At 53.9% G+C, this 18,143-nt stretch overlaps 1 protein-coding gene and 1 long non-coding RNA gene across 2 annotated transcripts; one reads left to right on the top strand and one right to left on the bottom strand.

Moving 5' to 3' along the window:
* Positions 1-429: 429 nt before the first annotated feature.
* Lad1 (ladinin 1) lies at positions 430-15,456 on the bottom strand. The gene is made up of 11 exons (XM_042701264.1): positions 15,248-15,456; positions 7,170-7,307; positions 4,467-5,355; positions 3,947-4,051; positions 3,091-3,134; positions 2,633-2,705; positions 2,392-2,532; positions 1,998-2,084; positions 1,684-1,758; positions 1,045-1,090; positions 430-1,010 (listed from the first exon to the last, which is right to left on the bottom strand). The coding sequence occupies exons 1-10, from the start codon at positions 15,283-15,285 to the stop codon at positions 1,085-1,087; spliced, it is 1,596 nt and encodes a 531-aa protein (XP_042557198.1). The 5' UTR covers positions 15,286-15,456; the 3' UTR covers positions 430-1,010; positions 1,045-1,084.
* LOC122126769 lies at positions 14,933-17,757 on the top strand. The gene is made up of 3 exons (XR_006151003.1): positions 14,933-15,066; positions 17,063-17,110; positions 17,640-17,757. It is a non-coding gene; the product is annotated as an uncharacterized LOC122126769 (long non-coding RNA).
* Positions 17,758-18,143: the final 386 nt, after the last annotated feature.

Genomic DNA, 18,143 nt, shown 5'->3' with positions numbered 1-18,143 from the left:
ATGAAATCTGAGCAGTCACCTGGGAGTAAGAGCTCTAACTATGAAAGAAGGCATTTTTCCCATTACATCCTCGAAACATCTGGAAGATACTAGAAGGCCTTGCTCAGTCTGGTCATCCCTGTATTTCAGATGGTTCGGTATTCCCCAAGCCCACATGGGCCATGGGGTTGAGGAAATGAGCTGGAGAGAGGCTGAAGGGAAGACGGCATGCCCCGGTACATGGCGATTCTAGCCTCCCAAGTCACCATGCACTGAGCATAAAACCCTGGCACCTTAACATTTGGGGGTGGGGGGGGTAGAAAATGATCCTTGTCCCACCCCAGCCAAAACCACCCTCCTTCCTCTCTTCAGCTGGTTCCCTTGGAAAGCAAAACCCCTAGGAAGGAATTCACTTCACTTGAAAGAATCAGCATCATTTGCGCCTGAGAAAATGAATTTTTAACAGATTCTTCCTGAGAATAGGGTTTTCTGAACAAGGGGAGGGAGGCTAAGTGACTCCATAAAAAGCCACTGAGCTCCTGGACGGACAACGCAGCAGGCCAGGGAAGGGAAGGGACACAAAGCAGGAAGACGGAGCAATGGACCAGGCCTGGCAATTCCTTCCCAATGTGGTCGGAGGGCCTTGGCAGGCTGGAACCAGGTCCCAAGGTCCACGTCTTGGTAAGGCGACATCATGGGCACACAGAGCACCAGCCAAGAGCAGATGAGACAGATGACCTTGGGAGTCCTTGAGAAATGGTCCCACCCTGACCCGGAAGGAGTTATCTTTGAGGAAGCCACCAAGACTCCCTCCAGCGACCCAGTGCCAGATCCTGGCTGCCAGTGGGACCAGGACCTGCTGTGCTTTCAACAGGACAGGAAAGTGCCAAGGCTGGGAAGGAGGTGGATGAAAGAGGTGGCTGAGTTGTCACTCATGTTCCTGGTTCTCAGGAGCCACAGCCTGAGGTCCAGAGGCAGATGGGACTGGAGGCAGTGAGAGACGAGGGTGCTGCTTCGAGAGGCAGGGGCCCAGCATCCCAGAGAGGGCCTGGACGAGAGAGGGCCGGGGTAAGAGAGGGCCGGGACGTTCTGTCTTGCAGGCTTGTCACACCTGTTGAGGTCAATTAGAACAAATGAAGTGGGTTCCTAGGCTGGAAGGAAAAGGGAATCTTTGAGAGGGAAGCATCCCTTTGTCCAAGCCTCACACCTACAGTGGGTGGAAGAACCAAATCTCCTGGTTTAAAAAAGAGGTGCTATGAACCAGGCACCAGTGGCTCATACCTGTCATCCTAGCTACTCAGGAGGCTGGGGGCTGAGGATCATGGTTCAAAGACAGCCCAAGCAGAAAAGTCTGTGAGACTCTTATCTCCAATAAACTCCTCAAAAAAACCAGAAGTGGCGCCATGGCTAAAGCGGTAGAGCGCTAGCCTTGAGCACGAAGAGGCTCAGGGACAGCTCCCAGGCCCTGAGTTTAAGCCCCAGGACCAGAAAAAAAAAATTTTTAGATAGGGGTGCTATGTCTCAACAAAGCCGGCAAGCTATCCATGTACCCAAGAGAGAATCATCACAGTCAAACATGCAGGGACTGGGGGATTCTGGGAACCTGACTATGCAATGGCAGGCCAGTGAGTGTATACACACAAGTGACTAGTGGAGGAGGTCTCTCAGTGTGCCCCATAATCCTGTGGGTCCCACCTTACTCACCTCAGCATCCAAGGAAGAATCCGATTTCTTCCCCCACTGAGTCCTCTTGGTAGCTGCCAATTCTTTCCGTACCTCCTGAAGTGGGGGCATTATGAGGGAGATCAGAAATGCTAAGGAGAAGTTTGAACCCCCAGGCTCACCCCTGCTCAGAGTGCCCTCCCTCTTCCTGGAGGGTAAAAGGACCCCGGCCTCTTCTCTGCTGCAGGCAATCTGTGGCCACCCTTCCTCTCCACCATCCCCACTTCTGAAACGACCCCCCACTTGAGGGTTGTCCCTCCTGACCGCATCATCGCACCACCATGGAGACAGGGTACCTGAGGGTCCTGCTCTCCAGACTCCTGGGTCCTGCTGATCCACAGGTTGAGCCTTGATGTCACCACCCCAGACAGCCTCAAGTTCTCCTAGAAAGAAAGGCACCATCTCAGGGTTTGGGAAGAGGAAGACTTTCTCCAAGGCCCCGGCACAGGAACAGAACCCCTTTCTCCCCTCCCCCAGCGCAGGCCATGCTCAGCTGGGACAGCGCCCTCCACAGGGAGCAATGCGCCCAGCTAGAAGGAGCCGGGCTCAGGGACACCAATGCTAAGGCCACGCTCTGCCAATGCTTATGTGTGAAAATACAGTTTCTAGCACTGCCCAGGCCGAGGCTCACATTCTGGAGACATCAGAACTCATCCGCTTAGAGAGCCCCAGGTAGGCTTTGCCCCTCACCTTCCGGCTGGAGGCTGGCTCTGCCCGGCTCTGGCCTCCTGCCAGCTCCTTCTCAAAGATGTGGCGCTTGCTGGCTACTCCTGCAGGAGTCACAAAGACCTCGGCACGGGAGGAGCCTGGTGACCTGACGGACTCTGATCGCTGGAAACAGAAACGCCAACTGCTGAGCCGGGAGCACGAGGTCCCTGGGTCATACCAGCCCCAGCGGCGAGGGACCCCGCCCCTCCGGAAGAGCCCCTACCTGTATGGCCGTGTGGTATCGCTCCAGCTTCTCGCCTAGCTTAACCGTGCTGGCTGGTAGCCTCACACTGGCACTGCGGGATGGGAAGACAGGAGGAGACAAACTGGATGAGACATTGCCTGTCTGGGAGCTAAGGCCCGGCAGCCAGACCCACCAACTCAGCAAAGAGAACATGCCCACCACCGCATCACAGACCCCAGCTTAACCAATGAAAGTTAGGCCTGGTGTTGCATACCTGCTCTCACAACTATACAGGAAGTGTAAATATTAGGATCACAGTCAAAGACAAAGATGTAAGCCCCTACCTAAAATATAACTAAAGCAAAAAGAGCTAGGGGTATGGCTCAAGTGGTAGAGCACCCACCTAGCAAGCACAAGGCCCTGAGTGTGAGCCCCATAGCACCAAAAAAAAAGAGAGAGATCAGACAAGACAGTGCCAAAAGTTCCAGGCCTCCCACCTGCGAGTTAAGGTTGCTTCCGAGTTGTCTTTTCTAGGGCTCATCTGAAATGAGAAGCAAGGTGTTGGTAAGTTAGAGGTTCCAGGAAATTCCACAGCTCCTCTCCATGAAAACATACTGAGTTCTCAGTATGTTTTCTCCCCCTTCACAACTTCCCCCTACTACCACCAAAGAAATCAGCCTTCATTAGCGGCCCTCATCTCCTCAGGAAAGCCCTTGTCTCCACATTCCAGTCTGGGTCCCAAGGCCTTTCCTAGGCGCCCACCAAACTTGCTAGGGAACCTGTTACCACTTGACTTACTTTCTCCCTGCTTCCCCACTGACCAAAAACCCATGGGCACCAGCCAGCCTCAGGCCTCAGCTCCTCCCCAGGCCCTGGCACATATTAGTACAAGTCAGAGTCAAGTGATGAATGAGTAGGTGATCCAAAGGCTGGATGAGGCTCCCTATGCTCATCAATTATACTGTGGGGCAGGGACAGGGGCCAGCAGAGGGCACTAGGACCACCCTGCTGAGCTCCACCTTACTGGTGCCTCCTGGGTTGAGGAGAGGGACTCAATGAAGGCAGGTAGATTCTGGCTCCCACAGCCTAGCCAAGTGGGGGCATATTCCTGCAGTTCTGGTTGCTTCCACTAGGTGGGGCTGCTCGTGTGCATTCATGCCCACCTTCTAAGTCATTGACCTCTGTTTTATTGAGTAAGTCGGGCCTGGTTTGGGCCACCCATGGGAAAAGCCCCTCTCTATACAAAGGATCTGTCTTCAGGATAACCTAAGGCTCCTAACGCTTAATGGAAGCTGTATTCCTGGGCCTGCTCCCCAATGACTTGGAGACAAGGAAGGGATCCCTGGTTCTCACCCGAAAAGAGATGGTCCTGGGGCTAGAGCGCTTGAGGGAGCTGCTGTAGGTGATCTGGGTGGGCGAAGACGTGTCTGCCTCATCCTCCTTGCTGGGGATTTTCACCTGAATGGAGCAGGGGATGTGTCACACAAGAACTCACCTTCCTGGAGAAGAGTCTAGTGACCATCCAGGCCCAAGCAGCCCCCCGGCCCAAGCCGCCATGTGGCCTGGCCTTCCCAAGCACTGAAGAAAGTGGGGAACAAGGAAACCGCCCTGCGTCACTCTGCTGGGTCTGCTATGGGGCAGCTGGCATAGTCCCACGGGGCCAGCCGGAGCTTTGTAGGAAAGTTTCTGGAAGGATCTGAGGCCTTCCACGAGGCTGCTAAGGTCCTGGAGTCCAGGTCCCAGTTGGGGATACAGTATGGGTGGACCTACTCCTTTCAGCTCCAAAACCCTGCCTGTCTCGGACACCCTATTCTGACAATGGCTGGGATGATCCCAGAGGCGGGGGAGGGGGAGGGACAGGAGCAGGGCCAACCTGGAGTGTGACCGGTGGGAGGCGGGAGGCTGCAGTCGGAGGCTCTGGCTTTGCAGAGGAAGGAGGGCTCGGCCCAGGGAGAGCTCTTCCTCTGGGCTCCTTGGTGGTGGCCTGGCTTCTTGGGGGAGGCTGGGGCTGCTCTGTGATGACTGCCCTCTTTGGAGCTGCCTTTGTCTCTGAGACTGACCCCTTCTCAAAGATGGACGCCTTCTCAGACACTAGCCTCCTCTCTGGTGTCTTCTCGGAGATGCCCGCTCTTTCTTCAGGTGGCTTCTTCTCCAGGCTGGATCTCTTCTCTGATACTTCTATCTTCTGGGACACAGATGTCTTCCCGGAGATCAATGACTTCTCTGAGACACTTGTTTTTTCTGGAACCAACTTCTCCCGGCCACCTGTCTTCGCCAAGGCTGCCGACCCCTCATCCGGGGACCCTTTCTCCGCGGCCACCCCCTTCTTGGAAACACAGGCTTTCTCTGCGGCCAGTCTCGTGGCAGGCGATGCTGGCTTCTCTGGCACAGGGGATCCCTCAGAGACCAAACTCTTCTCCTGGAGCTCCTTCTTCCCTGCTTCTGGCTCCTGGCTTTCTGCACACTCCTCCTCCTCCCGGGCCCAAGGGCCTAAACGCTCCCGGTTCAGTCTCCGGCGAGGCAAGGACTCCAAGTCCCTCTTGGGCACAAGGGGGCGCTGCTGTGGCTGCTCGGGGCCTGCGCTCTCCTGCCCCTCCTCTGCCTCCGGCCTCTCTTGGATGGGGGCCTGCGCAGCCTCCACAGCTTGCCGCCTCTGCCTCCGCTCCTGTCGCGTTCTGAGGATGGTCTGGATGTCCTCCACCTCTTCTTGGAAGGCTGGGGATGCTGGCTTGGGCACCTCTGCTTCCTCTACACTGGGCAGCCTGAGTTAGAAGACAGGGTGAGAGATTGAGTCAGAGGATTTCAGACATAACGGGGACCAGGGGTGTAACCGGGCCCCAAACCAATAAGCACAGGTCAAAGAAGCCAGGCCCTGGCCTTCCTCCCCTCCCCCTACCACCTAAAGAAGGCTCACATTTCACGGCTATATATACAAGGTATCTTTTGCGCAAGCACTCCATGCTTTTAAAAAGGATACAAATCCCGGTAAGGTCCAATCAGCTACATTCAGACATTATCAGCCAAAACTGATGGAACAACTTTTCTCCACATGCTTTGGCCCAAGGGGGGGGAGGGGGGGAGAAAAAGAGTAACACAGTCCAGGTCCCTTAGAGCTAAGATGGAGAGCAGAGTGTTCAAGATCTGTCAGAGGTCGCTGGCAGCTCCCTGTCAGGGGCTGGGTGGTGAACCTCAAGTATTCTGAAGTACGACCCCCACACTCTTGTCCTTTACTTGGAAGACACAGGTTCGGGTCATCCCCAAACACATAACCTGGTACCCCTTCTCTGGGAAGTGAAAGAAAACAAGACCAGATCAGGGACTGGCCCAGACCTACTGGGCTTGGTTTCCATCTGAAAAAGATTCTTGGCCAAGCCTGTAATGCTCACTGTACAAGAGGCTGAGATCTGAGAATCCTGATTCAAAGCTGGCCCCAGCAGGAAAGTCCATGAGACCCTTATTTCTTTTTTTTTTTTTTTTGGTCGGTCGTGGGGCTTGAACTCTGGGCCTGGGCGCTGTCCCTCAGCTCTTCAGCTCAAGGCAAGCGCTCTACCACTTGAGCTACAGCGCCACTTCCGATGAGACCCTTATTTCTAATTAACTGCCAAAAATGTGTCAGTACAGAAGAGAAAAGGAGATTCTTTTCCTTTGACTACCCTGCTCCCTGTGTGAATTCAGTCAAGTTTACTTTCAGTGTGAGACTCAGTTTTCAGATCTGCAAACTAGGCTTGTAAGGAGACACAGAGACTGGCCAAATAAAGGGCACAGTCCTGCCACATTGGCAGTACTCAGACAGTTCTGGGCCTTTCTCTTCCTTTCCCTCATGACCCAAAATCTAGATAGCACACTTCCACACCCCCACCGCCCATTCCTGCCCTCAGAAGCAGATAATTGCCAGGCACCAGTGGCTCACATCTGTAATCGTACTAATCCTAGCTACTCCAGAGGCTGAGACTTGAGGATTCCGGTTTGAAGTCAGCCAGGCCAGGAAAGTCTGTGAGACTCTTACCTCCAATTAACTACCAAAAAGCTTACTTCCAATTCACCACCAAAAATGGAGTGGTAGAGTGCTAGCCTTGAACAAAAGAAACTCAGAGACAATACCCAGACTGAGTTCAAGCACACACACACACACACACACACACACACACACACACACACACACACACACACACACACACACACACACACACACACACACACACACACACACACACACACAGTGAGTCACCTAAGTACCCTTTGACCCAGTTTCTACAACTGTAAAAATAATACCTGTCTCTCAGGATTGCTGTAAGGACTGAGTGAGACTGAGTGAGTGACGTCCATAAAATCTCCAGCCGAGCATGAGCTCACAAATGTCTCAACCAACAATAACACGGTCAGTGTGAGGAGAGCGGGAAGCCCAGCCGCGCTGGGGAACAGTGAGGCACTGAGCAGTTTATCATCACACACCTGGGCCTCACTCTCACGTGGCAAGCCAGCCGCTCTGCTCGTCATCTAGCGGGGGCCGGCTGCGTCCATCTCCGTCACCCAGGATGGGGAAATGATACCCAGGGCCCCTCCCCAGGCCGACTACCTCTCTGTAGCCCGCCGCTCTCCATTCTGGGTGAGCCCAGAAGATTCATCGTCCGTGGTAGAACTCAGGTTGCGGTGCCGCCGCCTGCGTTCTCGCTCCTGCTCCTCCTCATCTTCCAGAGTCCGCTGCCGGGCCAGGCTGGGGGAAAGGAGGTAAGAATCAACATGGCCTCCAGATACTTGAGCACCCTTCCACAGGCTGGGAGAAGACACACCGCCCTGTAGGTATGTGAGCAATGCTCCACCTCTACCATCTAAACTGAGAGGTGGTGTAAGTAAAATACACACTGGATTTCAAAAACCCAGGATGAAAACCAAGACATAAAGGCTTAGCTGAGCCGGACACCGGTGGCCCATGCCTGTAATCCTAGCTACTCGGGAGGCTGAGATCTGAGGATCTTGGTTCAAAGTCAGCCAGGGCAGGAAATTCCATCAGACTTTCATCTCTAATTAATCACCAAAAGGAAAAAAAAAATCTGAGAAGTAGAGCTGTGGCTCAAGTGGTAGAGCACTAGCCTTGAGTGAAAAAGCTCAGGGACAGTGCCCAGGCTCTGAGTTCAAGCTCAGGACTTGCACCAAAGGGGGGAAAAATAATAAAAGAATTGTGTGGCTGAACTATGATTGCCTCCCATTCCAACTACTTGGGAGGCTGAAGCAGGAAGATCACATGAGCCCAGGAGGTCAAGGCCCACACAGGTGCCATACCACGACCATTCTCAAATGGTAGATATTATGTGTGCAAATGAGCTTTTGGATACATCGGGGCATAAGGTTTGGGGTGACACTGAGGTTTTAAACTTAGGGCTTTGCACTTGCTTGGCAGGCCCTCTACCATGTGAGCCCTTTTTCACATGGCTATTCTTTGAGATAAGCATCTTGTTTCTTAACCAGGGCTGACCAGAAGAACCATGATCCTCCATTTACCCTTCCCACCATAGCTGGGATGACAGGTGCATACCGACCGCCACATCCAGCTTTTTCTGTTGAAACTGGGTCTCCTGAACTGTACTGGCTTCAACCCGTGATCCTCTGGATCTCAGTGTCCTGAGTAGCTAGGATTACAATGACCTGTACCCAGTCAACTGAAGTCTTTGATTAAAATTCTTTTTGCTTCTTTTACTTTTCATATTGACTACTAGAAAATAAATTATATTAGCGATGTGGTTCATATTATATATGTATTATGTTCCTACAAAAGCTAAATAGATCTGAGGTAAGTCAAGCTTTCTCCTCAACACATTGACATTCCAGTCAGAGAACTTTATGCGTAGAAGCTATACTGGTTTGTCCCTGGTTGTCAGCCACAACTCTCAGTTGTGACAACCAAAAACTGTTTTTTAACATTCTCCCAAATCCCCCAGGGTCAAAATCACCCCCAGACAAGACCTATTGTGTTGGACTTCAGTCTGGGCTCCAGGTGAGGAGAGGCCCTCCCTCTGTGGGGTGGCAAGGAATGTGGAAAGGTAGGTATGGTCCTGCCTGAAGAAAAGCAGGTAAACTTGACAAATCCCTTTCTCTTTTCAGTCCTGAGATTCTTAGATCATATCCCCTGACGGACAATCACAGAAGTATGTCCTCAGAGTGACTCAATTCCCCATAAAAATGCTTTGCCTTTGGTGGCAGGGGCAGAAGTTAAGACTTACAAACAAGACCAGTTATGCCTAGAGAAATCCAACACACACCTTCACTTAAAGGTGACTTCTCTCACTGTTAGAACTTTGGCTTGTCCAGAGGAGCATTTGATCCCACACTCCTGGGGCCAACCAAGCACTCTCAAAGCCAGCCAACCAACCTCCTTGAATCCCTCATCTATCCAGCCAGCCACCTGTCAATCCACATACCCACCCATCCCGTTACCCACCAACGTCTCTCATCCTTATGCACCTGCACTGCCATGTGCACACTCACCTTCCCGTCAGCCCATCAGCCCATCTTCCCTTCCATCCCTCCACCCACCCTGCCCATCAAACCAAGAGCAAATGAACGCTTGCAATTACAATGGGCTTTGCTGACCGTGTCAGCAACTGACACGGTCACAAAACAATATAACAGAGTCTCTAACGATAACCTACAATCTGGTGGTCCAGAGGTAGGTCCAGCAACTCGGCCAAGCAAAACTCAGAAATGGCTCTGCAGAGGAACAATGATTCCTCTGGGGCAGATTATCAGGACCGGCTCACAGCAAACACTGAACCTGGAGCAGACCTCTGGGCAAACAGGACTTCAATAGGGGCAATGGAGGTGGGAGACAAACTGGCAAAAATAAAATTAAAATTAAAATACAATAAAATAAAATGGGCTGGGCATCACCCCAAGAGGCGGGAGTCTGTGAACGGGGAGGAGGGGGCAGCAGGCTGAGAAGGTCAGCTAGAATGAGCCTTCCCCAGAACCTCTCTCCAATAACCTCAGTGATCTGGGACTCAAATCAGAAGACTCAAAAAAAAAAAGTCTCCATGTTCCCATCCAGAGCAGCTGACCAACTTTTGCCTGTCTTCATTTAAAGCTTCTCTTCTCCTGAAGGGTATCACAGGGTAGCCATTCCTTGATTTAGGGAAGAGTTTGTTTTCTGAGAAAACAAAAATCATGGAAATGCACCCATTTTATACACTTTTACACCTAAAAATGCAACTATAGGCCTCCTGGAGGAGAAATCCCTCACTGTCTTTGAAGGCAGGGACAGCAGTGTGGTTCTGGTCCCACAGTCCTGGGACAAGTCATTTTTCCCTGTGTTGTTGTTACTGATGCTCCTGCTGCTGTGGGTGGTAGAAGGGGGAGACTGTAGCTCTGTAGCTCAAGCTGGCCTCAAACTCTTAATCCTCCCTTCTAAACCTCCGAGTGCTGCAATTCCACCTGGCTATCACTTCCTTTTCTCTTCCTCAGTTTTTGTTACTAAAATGAGGCAGATGAAACACACAAGGACTCTGATTTTTTTTCCCCCCTCACATTGATATCACATCAATAGAGACAATCTTCACTAATTTTTTGAGCATCTTGTGACCAGGCAGGATACTAGGAGCCAGAACACAGAAGACAAAGAGACCGCCAGGTCTCCCTGGAGCATGGTTTGAAGGAGAGGGGAGGTAGTGAGCAAGGAAACTGCCCTGGAGCAAAGGCACATCCACCAGGTGTCATGAGCCAATGGGACAGGTGAGTGAGCTAGAGGAGGCCTCTCTGACACACCTGGCTCAAGAGAAAGAGAGGCGGTGGGGCCCGATGGTGGAGCCAGTGGTGAAGATGTTGAGGAGAGGGGTGCAGTACAGAGCCCGCGGGGAAGGGGGAGGGGAACTGGGTGTGTAAGAGGGTAGCCATAAATAGGCCCTCAAGGGAGCTGGACAGAGATGCCAACTAACAAATGTTGGTCTCTTCCTCCCTGGGACTGACAACATCTCAAGACTTAAGTGCCCAGGCTGGCTTTGAACTGTGGTCCTCAGATCTCAGCCTCTGAGTAGTTAGGATTATAAGTGTGAGCCAGCAGTGACCTGCAGGGCAGCTATGCTTGATGATAATCCACACCTTTCTCTCACCTGGTGCAGATGGAGAAGGGCGCAGCCAGAGGCTTCCCCGACCTTGGCGATAAAACTCAGGCAATGAACTCAGGGCCTTCTGCTTAATAGACAGGAGCTCCACTGCGGAGCCCCACCTGTAGCACTGTACACAGAGCGTAAAAGGATTCCCTGGACCTCCACTGGATCCCTGTGAGCTCTCTAATATTTGTCAGTAGATCCTTCCTTCATTACTCATTCATTCACCACTCACAAACTGATGGTCTCTCATGAGCCAGGGCCTGGTGTCCCATCTCTCCTCAGCTGTCTTCATTCAGACAGAAACGCCATCTTCTGCTGGCTTTCATCCGAGACCACATCTGAAAGCTCTCTCCTCTATATCTAGTTTGGAGACAGCTCTTACACTCGTAAGAGAGAGTCCATGTATGGAGGAAAGTGGCCCGCATGTCAAAAGCTCCTTCCCCTGAGCATGCGTACAGCAGGGGTGGCTGCAGTCTCTGGGATTCTCTGACCCAAGCAGCCTGGCTCCCACACACAGCTTCAGAGGACCCACATATGTATTTGTCCTCCCGTGGGGCCCTTTATGGTATCCCATCGGCCTGAGCCTGGGGTCCTCGCAAGCAACTCACTTCCCTGGCAGGGCCAGCTTGGAGAAGATAGGGCCCAGCTATCCCTGAGTAATTCCCAAGTTTGACACCAAGACCCCAGCGCTCACCCGAGGTGACATGGTCACTGCCCCGCCACTCAGAGATCACAGAGCTGCCTTCAACTCCTGACACCTAACAAAACACGAGTCCTTTCTCACACACACACCCCAGGGCAGGAATTTTATCTCCAAGAAGCCAAGATTACTGCTGGCCTTGAAGATGAGGAAATAGCCAGAAATGAAAGGGAAGGAAGGGCAGAAGGTCAGTCCCCAGAAGGGACCTCAGCAGGTGCAGCAGCTGAAACCCCATAATAAATGAGGGTTGTTAGAACAGGTCTTAATATTGAAATGTAGCAAAAAGTAAACCAATCAATACAATAATACAGGAGGGGACTAAAATGTAAGTGCTGACAATAACGCTAGACACTGTCCTAGGTGTATTAAAACAATGTGGATATTAATCTTTAGACTCAAGCCACTCTGCATTTGAGGAACCTGAGGCTCAGAGGAGTTAATAACATTCTGAAGGAAGTGCAGCTAACAAAAGCGAAAACAACCCAAGCTGGGCAGGCGTGTTGATGGCTTGCACCTGTAATCCTAGCTACTCAAGAGGCTGAGATCTGAGGATCATAGATCAAAGCCAGCCTGGGCAGACAAATCTAAGACACTCTATCTCCAATTAACTAGCAAAAAGCCACAGGTGGAGTGCCTACCTAGAGTGAAAAAGCTAAGGAACTGTGGCAAGGCCCTGAGTTCAAGCCGGAGGAGGAGGAGGAGGAGGAGGGGGGGGGGAGGAGGAGGAGGAGGAGGAGGAGGAGGAGGAGGAGGAGGAGGAGGAGGAGGAGGGGGGGGGGGGGGGGAGGAGGAGGAGGAGGAGGAGGAGGAGGAGGGGAGGGGGGGGGAAGGGGGGGAGGAGGGGAGGAGGATGGGGGGGAGGAGGAGGGGGGAGGGGGGGAGGAACCCAGACTTCAACCTAAGTCAGCTTTCCATATCAACTTCCACAAAAGGATGCTAAAGGGCTGATCCTAAACCAGAGGGAGGCCCCACCTTCTGGGAAGCCCCAAAAGCTGAATACTCAGGGGAAGGAACAAGGGAATCTGGTGGGAATGGAGGAAGAGACTCTGATAATGCCAAATTCTTCGGCCAGAAGGCACAAGTTCAGGGAGGGGAAATGTTTAAGGAAAATCAGACATTTTCAAACCCCAGATCCAGGTCCTGGGTAGAACCCAGAGGCCCCAACAGCTCCAGGCGACTCACTCCCTACCTCCCACCACAACCTTGGCCTCTACGTCCTGGCCTGCACCAAGAACACAGTTCCCTCCATTTCTGTCTCATGAGTTGCTGCTCCTCCCCAATCCCCAACTCACTCCTTTGGGGCTAGGGAGCTTCTTCAGCTAAGATCATCTGAAAGATATGTGCCCTGGGCTCTGCTGGAGAAAGCTTGCTTTTCCCCCTTCCCTGGGGTTTTCTTTCTGAACTCTAACTTCTTCTGCAACAAGGAAGAGCAGGGGCTTAAGTGTAGTGGTTGTTAAATGTTTAGCAGTGGAACCTAGTATCCCCCATCTGAATCCCATTGGAGTAGATCAAAGCTCAGCTGATCTGGCTAGAGCAGGGAGAAGATAGTGAGGCATTTTGTGGGCTCTGGGGCTCAAGGAGTTGGTAAGGAGAGAACGAAGGAGGAAGCTAGACCTGGCCATGACTTTGGGCCACTCTTCAGCACCTGAGAGGGCAGACCTCAGCCTCCCCCCTGCACACACTGAGGGTATCACTGCAGGAGACCTGAGGTCCCAACTAACCCAGACCTCCCGTGTTGGGAGACCCTAGGGAAGCACCTGCAGGTGGGAGGGCTGCTAAGACCAGGCAGAGAAATGATTAACCAGTGTCTGCCTAGTGCCAGGGCTCTCAGACCCAGCCCTCACCCCCTGCAGACAGGCTTGGCCTCACAGATCACCAGGTCAGCCCAGGGAGGAAAGGACAAGGCTGCTGACCATCGCCCCTACCCCAAGGCTAGAGGATCTGGATTTCTATGTATTGCCCTGGCCAGGCTGCAGGCTGGCCCTCAGCTGCTCCTCCTCGCACCCTCCACTCGGGCTGCCCCAGCCTGGGAGGCTCCGTTGACAGTGACTCACACACAGCCTTTCCTGCAGCCCGCTGAGGCTTGTTGCTCATTCGGGGAACGGGAGCGGTCCTCTGTTCCAGGTGCCTCACCAGGGTGACTGTTGGCAGCAGCTGTGTCTGCCCACAGGGTTCGGTGAGGGCTGGAAGCCAGGCCAGGGGCCCCTAGGGCAGAGCTGGCTCCCCAGGGCTTCCTTGCCACTTAGCCTGGACATCCCATGAGAACCTGGCCTCACCCCTGCAGGCACAAGGCTCCAAAAGTCTGTGTGAACAATGGCATTCACTCCCATTTAAAACTTACACACACACACCAAAAAACATACCTAAACATGCTCTCGCACAAAATCACACATAACCCACCAAAAAAATGGATACGTCTGAAGAAGTATTGTGTGGTATGGAATTTTAACCTAATATGATAGGAAGATCTTCAATAAACATTCAAGCTCAACATACTCGAGTTTCAGCAACACAAGAATCTACAGAGCACACAAGGCATCTCACTACACAGGCCATAAACACGCTCGCCCACACAGCTGGCCCTACGCACATAGCTAAACAGGCCTCCATCGGCCCAGATGTGTCCAGACACCCCCACCCCACTGGCCCACAGGCAGAGTCCAAGGGCTCGATTCTCAGCCCCACCCTCGGCACAGACCTTCCCTAGGGTGTGTCTGACCTCTAAGGCAACCTGGGCTCCTTTTCTCAAGCACTGGTTCTCCCCGTTCTTCAGGCTTACTATTCCCCTCCGTAAGACCTCTTGGGCCTCTGCACTGGAGTTAGCAGACAACTATGTTTTGGGGTAGGCTGGGGTCCTGTGCTGGCCCCAGCCCCAGGAGGGCGAGCTGCTGGGCAGAGATTGAATCGGACATTGGAGAGGCTCCCAAGCCCTTCCGAGAGGAACAGTAAAAAAAAAATGAGGGATTCTAAGTGCTGGCAAAAGTGTGAAGGATGTCTTGATTGGGAAGGCCTGAGATACTCAAGCTTCTAGAGAGCTGCTGGCTGCACCTGCAGCGCCAGCCCAGACCCCACTACAGGCCCAAACACCCACCTAAAAGATCCAAGAGGCCAACTTTACCCTGGCTAGAGCCTGAGGAAGGAAAGGAACAGGGCTCCAGGACTGAGCCACTTACATCAGCCTCCAGTTCCTTAGCACACAGGGGGTGGGGGGAGGGAGAAGGTAAAGAATCACCTTCCAGCAGTTTCAGAGAGGTGGGGACAGCTCCAAGAAGAGTCACCAACCACCAGGTGGGGAGGGGGTGGGGGGAGCTTCCTTCCCTCCCGTCTCTGACCCTGCAGGCTGTCCCCTGACCCCTGGCTTACAAGTAAAATTGCAGCACACAAGGATCCCAGCCCAGATGCCACCCCCAAAATACCAAACTCAGAATTTGGGTCTCCCTTGGTGGAGGGGGGGGGGGTCGGTTTCCCTCAGATCCCATTCACAGATCCCTGCTCAACTGGCCCTGAAGGAGGGCTGATCCCGTTCTTACTCCCAAAAGGAGGCGAGGGACACCTCCAGGAGCCACTCTGGGACTCTGTACCCCGTCGATCATAGCTTCTCTCAAGAATGAAGTTGAGGAGCAACTCCTGACCCATCAAAACGTTCCCACCCGGGGAACTGTGCCGACTGGGGAGTAAGTAGTTCCACCCTGCCACCTGAGGGGTCCCATTCTCGATCCAGCCTCGGTGCCAGGCCCCGGCGGGGAGGGGCTCGGAGGGAGAGGAGCTCCGAAGTCTGGCCGCGGACCCTAGCCCCAGGCCGGCCTCGGGTCTCGGCCCTGGTCCCCACACAGCCCGGCCGGCGACCACGCTCACCTGGACAGCGCCGACCAGTCCTTCCTGCTGACCGACATGCTGCCGAGCCCCCGGCCGCAGCGTGCGTGCGCAGTGCTCCGCGCGCAGTGCTCCGCGCCCGCCCGTCCGCCGCGGCCGCCTCACCTGCGGCCCCGCCCCGCGCGCCAGGTGCGGTCACATGGCCGCTTATCTCACCCGGCTCGCGCCCCGCGCCCCCGATCTGAGCCCGGGAGCGACCAGAGCAAAGCAGGGCGGATCGCCGTCCGGAGCACGGAGCCCCGCGCGCACCGGAGCACGCGAGCCGGACCCGGAGCCCCGCGCGCACCCGGGCACGGGCCCGATCCCGGAACTCCGCGCGCGCCCGGGCACGGGCCCGACCCGAAGCCCCGCGCGCACCGGGGCACGGGCCCGACCCGGGCACGGGGGCGGCGGGCCGCACCGACGGACTCCGGGACTCCGGGGCTAGCGCCGGGCTGCGCGGCGGCTCCGGGCCCGGGCGGGAGACTTCCTGCTCAGAACCAGTCGGACCAGCTTGGCGCTGGGCCGCCTCTCCCCGCCGTGTCTCGGCCCGGAGTGCCCCGGAGTGAGGCTGGGCGAGCAGGCGGGGGTTACCCGGGCACTGGAGTCAGGCTGATTTCCCTGCCTGGAAATCGACTTAATCCTGAGAAACCTAAGAGCAGGAAACGAAGCATAAAAGTTAGAGCAAGTATCGTAATCCACACCCCCCCACCCCCGCCCCGGCTACCTGGACAGCAGGCAGCATGGTGGGAGGGGAGTTCCTGCCTTTGCTAGGTTCCCCCCTGGGGTCAGGACCACCCACCCCATCCTGCCCCCCCCAGACCCCACGGAGATGAACAGGAGTTGTCGTTCAAACAAGCCCCATAGAAAGCCAGCCCCTCCCAAGAGGAGCCTCTGAGACTCGAACCTGCAAAAACGGGAGTGTCCACGGCTCTGAAACCCAAATGTGCCAAAGACACCCATCTCGCTCCCTGATACCAGGCTGTGGGGTGGAAGAGTGGACATAGGTGACTGGAACTAGAGCCCTAAAGAGGCCTGAGGCAGAAGGGCCTCCCTCTGGGCCCAGGGCGCGCCAGGTGCTTCCCATCCGGGAACCTGCCAGCGGCTGAGTGTGAGGTGAGGAATCGTCTTCACTCGAGAATCAAAGAGCGTGGAGCTGGACACCGGTGGCTCACGCCTGTAATCCTAGCAACTCAAGAGGCTGAGATCTGAGGATCGCAGTTCAAAATTAGGCCAAGCAGGAAAGTCTGGAGAATCAGTTAACCAGCAAAAAGCCAAAAGTGGAGGTGTGGCCCAAGTGGCAGGGCACCAATCTTGAGAGAAAAAGCCTAGGGACAGCTCCTGGGCTCTGAGTTCAAGCCCTAGTATCAGCAACACATGCATGAGCAGCTGCAGTTCCTGCCTATAGAGAAACAGGCCCAGTCCCCTGCCACTCTGGCACTGGATGAATGGCAGGCCAGCACAGCTACCTGCATTTTCATTGGCCTCCATGCCCAGCTTCAGCCTCTCTTGGTGCTGATCCAAGCTAGTGGTCTTCGGGGCCCTCAAGCTCTGAGACCTCATGCCTCAGTCAAGCAGAAACCGCAAGCATCCAGCCAGCCTGCCAGGGTGCCTCCTTCCTACACACCCCTTCCTCCAGGAAAACTTCCTCACATCGCAGTGAGGCTGCCAGGCAAGGGAATCTAGGTGGGGCTGGAGACTTGGCCTTGAGCCCCCCTTCTGCCCATTAGAGAATTATGTGATTGCAGAGAAATGCCTCAGTTTCCCCTTCTGTGAAGGGAGAATGTCATTCTGAAATCTTGTTCTGTTTCCTTCCAGGTGGTGGAAATCAAGTGACTTCTCTCCTAGTGACCCTGAATGATCCTCGTGAGTGTGGGCAAGCCCAAGAGTTTTCAGCAGAGGCCAAGGCAGGACCCTGAACTGTTTGTTCTTTTCCAAGGAAAAAGGAAAAGGGATTGCCTGGTCACTGACCCTGCACACACTGATAGTATGGTCCTGGATACCTGGTACAGCCAGGAGAGCCTAGTCTCCCGGAACCTAGCCAGTGTTCTCATGGTTGGTCAGGGTTGGCATCTCAGCAGAGGAGGAAAAGCATTCCAGGTTATTTGAGGCCTGACCCCACACTTGATGAAACCAGGGGACTGTCAGGTATCTAAAAGCCCACCCTCTCTGTGAATGTGAAAACCCCCATATATGGGAGGTTGGTATGCAGACAACTCCCCAAGCAAGGAAAAGTAAATTAAGTTTCCAGTGAACTCATTGAAGGCAGAGAGTACACCTACTAGATGCCAGCATCTAGTGCTAGATCTGTGCTTAGTGCTACATCTTTGTGTCCATTTGCTAGGGCTGCCTTTGCTAGCAGGTGCCTTTAAAACAGCAGTTTATTGCCTTCCAGTTCTGAAGACTAGAAGCCTTACACCAGGCACTGGCTGAGCTAGGCTCCCACCAAAGGCCCAAGAGGAGAAGCCTTGCAGCTCCTGTGCCTGCAGCTGCATTGTTCCAGTTTTACGTCACGCGGCATCCTCCATGTCTATGTTTCTTTCTTCTTGTAATAAAAATATTAGAAGCCCGGTACCGTTGGCTCATACCTATAATCCTATCTACCTCAGATCTGAAGATCCAGATTCAAAGCCAGCCTAGGCAGGAAAGTCTGTGAGACACTTATCTCCAATTAACCACCAACAAGTTAGAAGTGGAACTGTGATTCAAAGTGGTAGAGCACCAGCCTTGAATGAAAAAGCAAAGGTAAAGTGTCTAGGCCCTGAGTTCAAACCCCAGAAAGGCACACGTATGCATGTACATACACATGCAGAAGCGTGCACACACACACACACACACACACACACACACACACACACATTAGGTAGGGCTCACCTAATCCAGGTGACTGTGTCTGCTA

This window comes from Dipodomys spectabilis, unplaced genomic scaffold (assembly GCF_019054845.1).
Source record: "Dipodomys spectabilis isolate Male_0828 unplaced genomic scaffold, ASM1905484v1 ptg000288l, whole genome shotgun sequence".
Classification (NCBI taxonomy): domain Eukaryota; kingdom Metazoa; phylum Chordata; class Mammalia; order Rodentia; family Heteromyidae; genus Dipodomys; species Dipodomys spectabilis.
This window is presented reverse-complemented; position numbering and strand designations above follow the sequence as displayed.